Raw genomic sequence first — 11,964 nt, 5'->3', positions numbered from 1 at the left:
GTTAACGTTTTGTCCTCTGAAGTTGTAGAGATTTTTTTCCGTTTTCCTTTTTTTGGCAGGAATTTAGATTGGTCAAGGTCAAGGTGTCTTTATTTATACCCATAGGTAGATTTGTTCTGCAGTAGCAGGAGAGGACATCTACATTACACATAGACAGTAAAAAGACAGGACACATACAGAGGACAATTTAAAACAGCACAAACAAAGACATTGGCAAGTACTCACAAGGTTCACTGATCAGAGTTCAAAGCAAAATAAAATAAAAAGACCATTAAAAATGCCAATATAAAAACCTGTTAAGAGCATGATGCAACCAAGAGTATTCTAAGATTGAGACTAAGTTGGACCCTAATAATAAATAATGAGGGATTTTGAGATTGTAGTCCCGAGTACCCCTAGTAAGTCTATTATCTGACACTCTCATCACCATTCAGATCAGTAGGTGGCGGTAGTGCACCAATAAACTGGACACAAACTACCATAAAACAAGAAGAAGAAGAAGAAGTAGCAAAGATGGCGGATTACGATTTGACAACCAAAATAGCACATTTTTTAGACCGGCATTTGGTTTTTCCTCTCTTGGAGTTCCTGTCTGTGAAAGAGGTACAAAGATTTCTGAGTCGAAATGTGCCTAAATATGACATAGCTGTTTGTGAAGCGACATGTATTACCCTAAATATGCTTGTAGCTAACCAGGAGGGATAAGCCCCGCTAGAAAGCATCTTATTAGTTAAATTACTGATATATTTCAGTCTGTAATTATCATTAATGGTGTTAATGTTGTAGCAAAAGTAGCTGGCACTGCAATTTTAGGGCTGTGGTTTAATAACTTCGTATTGTCCTTATCATTGTTGTGTTATACCTTGTTTACAGGATTAACATTAGTCTTAGTTGGCTAAATGGGATGAGCAGCTTCCACGTCCTTTTTATACTGTGCAGTTATTTGGGAACTGCAGTCTATATACGAGAGAAGAAAATTGAATATTATGTTTGTTTTTTATTTTTAACAGATCTACAATGAAAAGGAACTTCTACAAGGGAAGCTGGATCTGCTCAGCGACACAAACATGGTGGATTTCGCCATGGATGTGTACAAAAACCTGTATCCAGACAAGGAAATCCCACACTGTAAGAAAGATTTGGTTTAACAGCTTGTTTTGATGCCCCAGTTTACAGTATAAGTGATGTACTTTACCACAGGGTCACTGGATAGAGCCTTTCTGTCTGGTAGCATCAGTGACTGTGATATCAAGACTGGCAATGATATAATCAGTCAACTGGAAATCAGTCTGCAACTATTTTAATATTTTATTGATAATTGATGTAATTTGTAAGCAAATGGAAAATAGTCACTTGTTTAAACCTCTCCAACATGCGTAATTTGTGATTAAACTGAATACTTTGATCAGACCAAACAAGCGATTTGAAGATCAATTTAGGCTTGTCAATATTTTGATGGGTGTTTCTCACTGTTTTCAGATTTTTATTTTTATTTTTAGATTAAACAATAATTCAATTTTAGAAGATAATTTGTAAATGATTTGTAAATTAAATAAATAGTTAGTCAGCAACCTTAATCCGAATCACAGATCAGCTACTTGATCAGCTTTAATAATCAGATGTTACTGAACATAATGGTCATCTGAAAAATGCTTGATAACCAGCCAGCGAATGGTTGTTAGAGTAGAAACATGTATTGTAGCCTCCACACACATTTTAATTCACAATCTATTAATTTTCGTACCAATAAAATGTTGAAATTGAGGTATTTCTTAAATAATCACTTCTTAGCAGTGTGTTTATTGTGACATTGTCCTGTTTAGCCTTGAGGGAGAAGAGGAGCACTGTGGTGGCCCAGCTGAAGCAGCTCCAGTCAGAAACAGAGCCTATTGTCAAGATGTTTGAAGACCCTGAGACCACTCGGCAGATGCAGTCCACAAGGTCAGATCAACCTGTCTAAGCATCTCTCAAATGCTTTGCTCATTCAGTATTATAGTACTGACAGTGTGCATATAAAAATATGTGTAATGTAAAAGGCTTATCTGTCTGTATGACCTTAATTAATTTTCATTTTTCATTTCATTAGAGATGGGAGGATGCTCTTTGACTATCTGTCAGAGAAACACAATGTGAGTTTTGAAATGTTAATACTGATAACATGTATGTGCATGCTAATAATTCACTATTATTCTGAATGTAATAATATTTCAAATGTGATGTGGCTCATGTAAACGAAATGCTCTGTGTGAATATTCCTAATTAGGCCTTATTCCAAATGTAGTGCCTCTCAGTTGGGGTTTTTACCACAGCATGTGACACATGGCCTCTTACCTGTTTACAGTCAGCTGTCTGCATTGTAAACAAACAAACAAACTAGCCAACAGTGTGCAAGACTATGATAGAGATGCATGATGAGCTGGTTGTGTCGCACCCCTGCACAGGCAAAATGACGTACACTGGAGCAGGAAGGCAGACTGAGGAGAGGAGAGTGGAGAGCTGTTCAGGGTGGGCTGGGAAAACAGAGCGTGTCTTCTCCACGACAGAGGTGGAGGGATTGGTTATGCTGACATGCAGCCATGGACTGAAAGTGGCGACTCAGTGTGATGCACCATGTAACTATACATTTATAATAGCAGTCATATTAAAATCACTTATAAAATATCAGGCAGCAGCTCACTATTGTGTTTCACCTCGCTGGTTTACTCGACTGCCTGTGGAGACCTGATTTCTATTCTCACTGAAGCAGAGAGAAATCCTGAAAATCCTCTGCAAGTAAACAGGAATATTAGTAGAAAGGAATGTTGTCTCTTTTAGAATAAGAAGAATATTTTGAGCATGTAAACATAGTCAGAGCATTCACAGTATTCATCTTTTCATATAAAATGTGCACTGCATTGTAATCTCACAAGGTGGCTTGCACAATGTGTGTTTTGTTTCCATAACAACTGGCTGCCACTGTGAGCTGACAGGACTGTTATCCAAATCAGACACAAAAACAACCAAGACACCCACTAATGTGCTTATTACTCACTCAGTGGTCAACGTAAGGAACAAAAGAAACATCTCTGCCAATATTTACTTAATTTTACCCTTTTGGGTATAATCTACAGACAAATTACGTTACATCAAAACATGAAAACAATGTCCATGTCACTTGTTACTCTAAGTAGAGGCTTTGTTTTGACACAAAAGATGACAGACGCAGCATCTTCCCTAATCAGACACATTCTGTCAGCTGGACAGCTTCTGCCAATTAGCTTTCAGTGCTTTTTAAAAAAGAAACACTTGCAGTTTAATAATAAAAAAAAGCCCACTTGTCTGTCTGCACTCCAGGGTTATATACTTTTAAAAGCCATTTTCATCACAGCCTTAATATCTTGCTACGCTGTCTAAAATCCTTTTCACAACTGCATTTCTTGTACAAATGACAAAATCTATCAGTTGGATTTGCTGGTCAGTTTTTAAACAATGTTTTAATCTTAGTTTTTACATTCCTTGTTTTTCATTTCTTAGTTTCGTCAGGAGTACCTGGACACTCTGTACAGGTACGCCAAGTTCCAGTACGAGTGTGGTAACTACTCCGGGGCGGCTGAGTACCTCTACTTCTTCCGTGTCCTGGTAAGAATATCCACATGAGAATAGACAAAGTTTTATACAAGCCACAATATAATTTTAGCTCACCCTGTTTTTATTATGATATGCTGAGTTAGTTGTTCTGTGCTCAGGTTCCCTCGACAGACAGGAATGCTCTGAGCTCTCTGTGGGGTAAACTGGCCTCTGAGATCCTGATGCAGAACTGGGAAGCAGCCATGGAGGATCTCACACGACTAAGAGAGACTATAGATAATAATGTAAGTGAACAGCTAAGAAGAAAGAAAGAAAATGTTGCATGTTAGAGGTGTAATCCTAACTTACATGTCAGTGTAAATATATAATACTTACTGAAAACATTATCTGGTGGAGCATTTCATAAAATCTAAACTCTAGTCTCCTCTTTCCTCTCAGTCTGTGAGCTCTCCTCTTCAGTCGCTCCAGCAGAGGACCTGGCTCATCCACTGGTCCCTCTTTGTGTTCTTCAACCACCCCAAAGGCAGGGACAACATCATCGAGCTCTTCCTCTATCAGCCTCAGTGAGTCACTGTCAAATACTTTTTTAGATACAATTCAAGGCATATACATCTGCATAAATGTGCTCTCATTCATCCATCCAGCTTATATTGAATTCTTTGTCTTGCTTAAGAATGACACATTGACTTTCTTACTGTTTATTGAATAATCCTCTTTAGTTGTAAGGCCACCCTGCTGTGCAGTTTTTTTCCCCTTTGCAGACACAAAAGTTTCTCAGCACGTCCTTTCTGTGTATAAAAGAAAAATGTGTTGTTCTTTTTAATTTGCTTCTGGACTAAAATTACTAATGGGACCCAGATCTGTTGTAATGGCAACTAATAATGATGCCACTGTGTGCTCCCTTTTGTGTTTTGTTTTTCCTCAGGTACCTGAATGCCATCCAGACAATGTGCCCACACATCCTGCGATATCTTACAACTGCAGTCATCACCAACAAAGATGTACGAAAGCGCAGACAAGTGCTCAAGGACTTGGTGAAAGTCATTCAACAGGTATGGTCCATCAGTATTAAAAGAACATTCTTATTTATCCTACCTCAAAGATTCAGTCAGTGCCTGAATAATGTTTTTTTGTCACCTTCCTGTAGGAGTCGTACACCTACAAGGATCCGATCACAGAGTTTGTGGAGTGTCTCTACGTCAACTTCGACTTCGACAGCGCCCAGAAGAAGCTGAGGGAGTGTGAGTCGGTAAGGATGGCATGCAAAAGGTCTCTGCTTCCCTGCTTGACACTGTGTGTTTGTCATGCTGCATAGGACTAAATCGCTCCCATAAAAGTTAGCTGTCTCCTGGGACTGAGGGGTAATATGAAGCTTCCCTTAGCTATGGTGCTCTGATCTCCTGAGTCTCAGGCATTTAACTTTGCAGCTATTCAGCCTCAGCAAATCCATGTCTGGCCTGATTTGCTGGCTCTTACTTTTATTCAGTTTGATTTTCAAAGCGGAACAGCTGTCAGATTTGTGGCTCGGTTGCCTTCTCTTTAGAAACCCTTGACTGCAGTTTTGTAGTTGTGCTTAGGGACCACTTTGCACATACTTTAAGCGCCCCCATCAATTGGCATTTACCCTTCTTGTATGAATTATGCAGTGCTTGCGAATGCCTCGACTAGCCTGTCAGAATTGGCGTTTGAACACATTAATGGAAAAAAAACATAGTTCATTAAGTCATGCTGTTGTCATGAATTCTGCTGGCTTTTAATTGTCAGAGGGATTTCATTTAAATATTTTTTGTTAATTTTAACTATAGAGATAAACATTGGTCAAATCAACAACCTAAGTATTACTGATGAAGTTAATCTCATGTTTGAGAAGACCTCAGTTTTATTAAGATAACTTTTTGATAGAACATCACAAGATACAAAATAGAAATAGTGAACTTATTGAGACAGCTAGCTCAGCTAAACACTAAATAATTGGATTACACAATAACAGCTCTTTGTGAAATAATGGTGCCACATCTCCTTTCAAAATCCCAGACACTAATGTATTCATAAATTTAAGCTCTTCTGGAGATTTGAGTTGGCCAAAAATTCTATTTGATGTTTTTGTGATCGTTGCTGTAAAAACACAGAAAGAGACGTCAAAACATAATCTGCAGATTCTCTGCTGGGCTAACGTCTGCTGATGGCTGTCATGCCAGGTGACGAAGCTTCAGCATGAGCTCCATGACATTGATGGAGATAATTGTTATTTTTGTTCTAAAGACAGTCTTTTAGGATTTAAGTGTCAGAGCTGAAATGATTAGTCTATCAACAGAAAATTTATCTGCAACTATTTTGATAATTGTTGAATCATTTTAGTTGTTTTTTTTTAATGCAAAAATGCCAAAAGGCACAACTTCTCAAATGTGATAATATCATGCTTTTGTTCATCATACATTGATTGTCTTGTTTTCTCTGTTGGTCAGACAAAACAAGACATCTGCAGATGTCACTTTGACTCTGGGGAAATTGTAGCGATCATGTTTCACTATTTTCTACCAGCAGATCAAAGGACTAATTGAATAATTGAGGAAATAATTGGCAGATGAATCAATAATGAAAATAATTGTTAGTTGCAGCCCTAGATAGTTTTAACTCAAGTACAATACATGATATAGTCCAACTGATGGAGGATTTTTAAGGCTGATACCAGCATTAAATTTCAGTTTTAAAAAATCAGATTTTAGCATCTACGGTAATTATTAAAAATGCTGCATTAAAAGAAGAAAAGTTGTTTTAAACAACTTTTGTAGCCATTAGATTTCAGAGTTTACGATATGCACCTGTTTTTACAGATTAGGGTTGATACCTTACAAACTGACTTAGACGCACAGTTGATCTTTAAGCATTTATATTTGTTAAGTGGAGATGCACGACTGCACCTGATAAGTGTAAATGGTGTGATATGACAGCATGTCAAAAGCTCAGAGAGAGAGAGCTCAGAGGAGGGGGCTCATGTGCAGTGGGGAGAGAACAAGTTAGTACAGCTGTATCCAGGTCTCTTTGGGAGTGTATCAGAGGGAGAAAGCGCGAGAGCGAGGTGCACAGTTCCAAAAATAGAAAATCAATTTATGGCAGGCAAAGTTTTATTTGGGCGGGCGCCACAAATAAATGAATGTATGGGAAACTCTGCTTTACTTCAGTTTCCTGCAGTCATTTATCAGCTGACATAGGCGCTGATAACAATATACCTGTCTGGCTCTGGTACGTTTTCAAACATTCATCCTCCTCACACAACAGGAATCTCCTTTACAGCAGAGACTTGGAAGCACCTTTATGCTTAAATATGCATTTAAATGAGGAAAATTAGATTTTCAAATTTTTCTGCAGTGGGATATTATATAACTAGGGTGACCCTATCCTACCCTCTTTGGGAAATGGGAGTTTGCACAAATATATCCACATTATCCAAACCAGGAACCAAATACAAAACAGGCTGAAGAAAACCTCTGAATAGTGTGGTTGGTTAGTTTTAACCAGGACATTTTAATGTGTGGGTGGATTAACCAAAATCCAGAAATTCTGCCAGAGCAGCGAGGTGAAAACACCCAAACAACAGGAAGTAGTTGCCAGCACATCATGTCTGGTTGTTGCATGGAGCTATTATGTACTCAAGTGCACTTACAGTAAACTTGTAGGTCCAGTAAAATATGGTTATGATTGGAAATTACAGCTATCTGTAGAAATGTGGGCTGTTCTTTCCCCACATGTTTTGAAGATAACACTGCATTCATGCTGGAAGAGAAAAACCAGAACTAACTGTAGGAACATTATGTCTCCTCTGATTTTTGTCCACATTTTGGTGTTTAAATGCTTGTTTGTTTGTTTATTTTTGTCCTCCAGGTTCTTGTGAACGACTTCTTTCTGGTTGCTTGTCTTGAGGATTTCATTGAGAATGCCCGCCTCTTCATCTTTGAGACCTTCTGTCGAATTCATCAGTGCATAAGCATCAAGTATGTTTGTGAAAGCACAATTTTGTTTTGTTTTTAAGAAGATGGAAAAACAACAATGAAAAGATCTTTTCAAATTCTGTACACAGCTGATTCATGTACTGCAGTAATTTTACTTCTCTATGCTCCCAAGTTTTAGATGTAATTTATATCTCCTAGTTTTTCAAGTGTATTCAACAGTGAAGTGTAAAATGGGAACTTTGAAGCCTTCAGATACCCCCGAAGGATATTTACTGAACTGTACTGCCTCCCCCTTTTTCTCTCTCCCCACTCAGCATGCTGGCAGACAAGCTCAACATGACGCCCGAGGAGGCGGAGAGGTGGATCGTCAACCTCATCCGTAATGCCAGACTTGATGCGAAGATCGACTCTAAACTGGTGGGGCTCTGCTTTTACTGATCCACCTTCAATCACAGGAGCTTCAAAACGCTGAGGCTAGCATAAAAACCCTGACAAGACTATTAAACTAGAGCACTAATATAGTAATATCAGTGTGTTTATTGTGCTCGTCTCAGACTGCAGCATCCAATCCCTGTCAGGATTTTATTGGTAGTGCAGTACATTTGAGATTGAGCTTTAAAAAAATTGGTAAATAAAACCTGTGAATTTGTTTTTTAGGGTCATGTGGTGATGGGAAACAACGCGGTGTCGCCGTACCAGCAGGTGATCGAGAAGACCAAGAGTCTGTCGTTCCGTAGCCAAATGTTGGCAATGAACATTGAGAAGAGGGTGGCCCACAGCAACAGAAATGAGGTAAACTCAACACTAAACTCGAGGATATGAACTATTTACTGTTGGGGGCTTAAATGAACACATATGGTTAGTGTTTTATTGTCTATACACTACTGAGTCAGCAAATAATGTGTTTGAGATTTTAAAAAATGGTGTAAACTTGTTTGAAGACAGGCTGTAGTAGCTGTCATAACTTTATACTTGTACAAGTTAACACTGATTCTGCAGTCAGTTATCATTTTTTACATGTAAAGATATGGCAGGATGAGCACTGCTCCAGTCTTTGTAAGGTGCTGGAATCATCAGTGAGTTCAAACTTGATGAAAGAGAATTCTGCACACTCAGTTTACACTTTACTTTTGAGCTCTCCGTCTATCAAACCTTTCTTTAGAGCATACCTTGCATTTTAAGATTTTATGCCCCCCCCCCCCCAAAAAAAAAAATAGTTACAGGCGTTGCTCGTGATGATCTTACAGAGACTTATCAGCGACTTTGCAGCTCCTCTTGGCTTTACTGGGCTTTATAGTGAGTTTCAGCTCATTGTTTTAGCTATTTCTGGCCCTCAACTTAACTGTTGTTTTTCACTCCCACTGCTCTCATAACAAAGTTATCAGATGCGGCAGGCAGCTGTTTCCATAGAAAAAGCTCTAAAACCCTCAGTACACTACCTTCTCAGCACCAAACAGCAAATAAGACACAATGAGTTGATGGAGAGCAAAAACAGCTGAAAGAGAGTAAATATATTAGCTTTACATACACCAAGTGGACAAAAACACAACTGTATGAATGATAATGTCCCTCCAAAACTGCTGCTTCATAATAAGCACATTTTTGTTAACAAATTTCCCCCTTCAAATTCAAAGATACATCAGTGTTGTGTTCACAACCTGTTTCCGCTGCCCCTAATTGGCCAAAAAACATATATCATTGCAGGTTTAACCATTGTATGTTACATAACTTGCATCCCCTGTGCTCGCCTTTTCATGTCATCAATACAAGATGCAGGTAGTCTGATATAGTTGGGCATTTCTTTCTAACCTTTTTTTTTGTTTGTTTTCTTCCCCAGACACCAAATTGGGCAGCTCCTGACTCGGGGTTCTACTAAAATGAAATATGTCAGGAGGATGCAGATGGCTCATAGGATATTATTGATGCTTTTATTAAATTTGTGTATACATCATTTTATCTATTATTGTTATTTAACTGCAAGTGTGATTTCAACCATCCAAGAGGAGGCAGATAGTCTTTCTGAACTCATGTAAATAGGTATTGCTTTATTTAACTACATTACATGTGTATTTATTTATTTAATCTTAACTAAGTTATCAGTCAGGAGTTAGTTGGGTTTTTTTGGATGGCAATCATTAAGTTTATTCACCTAAGTTTTAGAAGTAAATATATTTTAAAAATGTCAAATTAACATTAAACATAATTTTGCCTTCTAACATTGTTATTCATTCCTTCTTCCTCCATGAATATTTGACCACTAGATGGCGACGTTGATTCATTTTTCATTTCTGCTGTCTTTATTCAGCTTTGGCAGTTTCACAGCTCTTCTGCAACTTTTTCTATAATACCTACACTTGATTTTTTTTTTAGTTATCTGTTGCAAAAGCAGGAACAGAATAACTGGATAACATTTTGAAAGTAGATGCTGAATTTATACACCAAGCTTTTGAACAAGATGATTTGTTAATTAAAAAGAAAAACATTGGAGACATTGTTCTATATGGAGACTAAATTAGATGGAATGCACTATGATGACTCCTCACAAGACAGATTAAGTGTCAGTCACGCATCATTTTCAGTCCTCCTTTTGTTTATATTAGCCAGTCAGGTATACACTGTTGTGTGCAGTAATGTTTAACCACACCTTATTTCTTAATATTGAATTACGCTACAAAGCATACTCTATTTCAGCATATCCTCAGCAAATATTGGACTTGTGTAAATGTGATGTGAAACCTGATGTGAAACCTATCTTCACTACATACTTGAGCACTAAGACAACTGTGTTCCAGGTGAACAAAGTTCATTCAAAACTGGTTAAGTAAATAGTTTTGATCAATTAAAGTTTTAAGTTTTTGTTTGTCCAGTTGGTTAATGGACTCTCCTGGGTTACCCAAAGGAGTCACAACATATAATGATAGGCTTCAGCACAAGAATGCCTTTTGTGTTATCTGCAGTTGTATTAGGAGACAGCCATACATCTGTCATTATACAAATTACTGCCTGCAGGTGTTCAGGTAAAGAGGGGAAAGTGTCCCAGCTGCATTGCCGAGTTGCCCTTCAGCAGCCTGTGTAAATGTGAGGATTCCTACTGATGTTCAGCCATGGGAGTGGCTGACAGATATGCCAGCCGCTGCAACTCCTAGCCACTCCTACAAACTATTTTTCTTTTCTTTTTTTTTGCTCTCACACTTTTCCAGGACTCAGTAAAATACAACACACCACACAAGCTTACACACCCGCACAAAAACACACACACATAGAGCTGACGTGGGCTGAGGTCTGAGCAGGGCTCCTTCTGGAACAGCTGGTATCCATCTGTGGTTGCTGTTGCGCTGGCTGCTGCTCCTTCCTGCTGCTGTAGGCACTGTGGCTGTCCAGAGAGGACACAAACCGGCCCACTGCAACCCATTCATGAGCTCCACTGCAGTCAGACTCACACTAGATAGTGCAGCTCAACTGGTGACAAGCAGACTGCTCACTGGCCTTCAGCATGGATATCCTGACAGACTGGGCTGTCTCTAACCCAGCAGTGGCCCGGCTTCTCTGGGTCCTGGTTCTGGTCCTGGCCACCATCCTGGTCTGGCTCCTGTTCTTTTGCTTCTACAGTTGGAACCAGAGATCCTCGCCCTCCCTGGAGAGGTACCTAAAAGGTAGGTGGGCCCCTGCTCCCCCTCCACCCCCCTTCACTCACCTCTGTGGGTGTGTAGAGGCCTGTGATAGACTTACAGCTGCACTGATGTTAATGTCTTACTGTGATGTTTTTTGACTTCAAGTCAGGCTGAGTTTCACTAGGAGGAACACTCAGTGGAAATACATTTTCCCCCAAGGCTGGTAACTGTAAATTGTTGGTGTTTCCTTTCCAAGACTGCAGAAGCTATCCACATTTTCCAGCAATTGCCAGCTCGTTTTGGCTCTGGCTCCATTTTGTGGTTGGAGCTGTTCTGATTACTGCTTAAATGTGCTGTTACCCATGTGAGTGGATACAATGGGTGTTTTCATGCTCAGAAATACTATAAACCATTTATTTTTAGGATGCTGCTGTTAGCCATCACAGACACACTTTTCCATTGAACCAAGAAAGTGAACAAAACTTTAGTGCAAAACGTGAACTTAATAATATGTTATAAATTTGACATGATGTGGTGTCATGGTTCAACACACAGCTGCATCCTGCAGGCTGTAGTGATTTGCAGAGTCATAGTAACCTGTAACAAAGGAATGCATGGCACGGCAGGATCTGTCACTAAGCAGTTGAAATGTTTATGACCGACAGACATGTTTTGTGAATGTGTGAAATACGTGAAATTATTCAGTGCCTTCTAAAATATAATGTGTTTGTTTTCACACAGTGATGGCGAAGCACTCCAAATCCAAAGCTCCAACTCAGGTGAGCAAATCAGTCCCACGTGAGAGATACTCTGTGCTTCCTCCCAACCTCCTCAAA

At 39.1% G+C, this 11,964-nt stretch overlaps 1 protein-coding gene across 1 annotated transcript; it reads left to right on the top strand.

Annotated features, from left to right (window-relative positions):
• The first annotated feature begins 513 nt into the window (after positions 1–513).
• On the top strand, positions 514–9,657 carry eif3eb (eukaryotic translation initiation factor 3, subunit E, b). The gene is made up of 13 exons (XM_053334222.1): positions 514–603; positions 1,011–1,128; positions 1,824–1,941; positions 2,087–2,129; positions 3,514–3,618; positions 3,726–3,851; positions 4,006–4,130; positions 4,493–4,619; positions 4,715–4,816; positions 7,450–7,559; positions 7,832–7,934; positions 8,175–8,309; positions 9,355–9,657. Exons 1-13 carry the CDS (start codon positions 514–516, stop codon positions 9,391–9,393), a joined length of 1,341 nt encoding a protein of 446 aa, XP_053190197.1. The 3' UTR covers positions 9,394–9,657.
• Positions 9,658–11,964: the final 2,307 nt, after the last annotated feature.

Source organism: Scomber japonicus, chromosome 15 (genome assembly GCF_027409825.1).
Source record: "Scomber japonicus isolate fScoJap1 chromosome 15, fScoJap1.pri, whole genome shotgun sequence".
Taxonomy (NCBI): Eukaryota; Metazoa; Chordata; class Actinopteri; order Scombriformes; family Scombridae; genus Scomber; species Scomber japonicus.
This window is presented reverse-complemented; position numbering and strand designations above follow the sequence as displayed.

Excerpts from the sequence above, each read along its gene's own strand:
- eif3eb (XM_053334222.1), top strand. The coding sequence starts at position 514 with ATGGCGGATTACGATTTGACAACCAAAATAGCACATTTTTTAGACCGG. Across the intron at positions 2,130-3,513 it reads ATCTGTCAGAGAAACACAAT|TTTCGTCAGGAGTACCTGGA; the intron begins GTGAGTTTTGAA and ends TTCATTTCTTAG. Across the intron at positions 4,620-4,714 it reads TGGTGAAAGTCATTCAACAG|GAGTCGTACACCTACAAGGA; the intron begins GTATGGTCCATC and ends ACCTTCCTGTAG.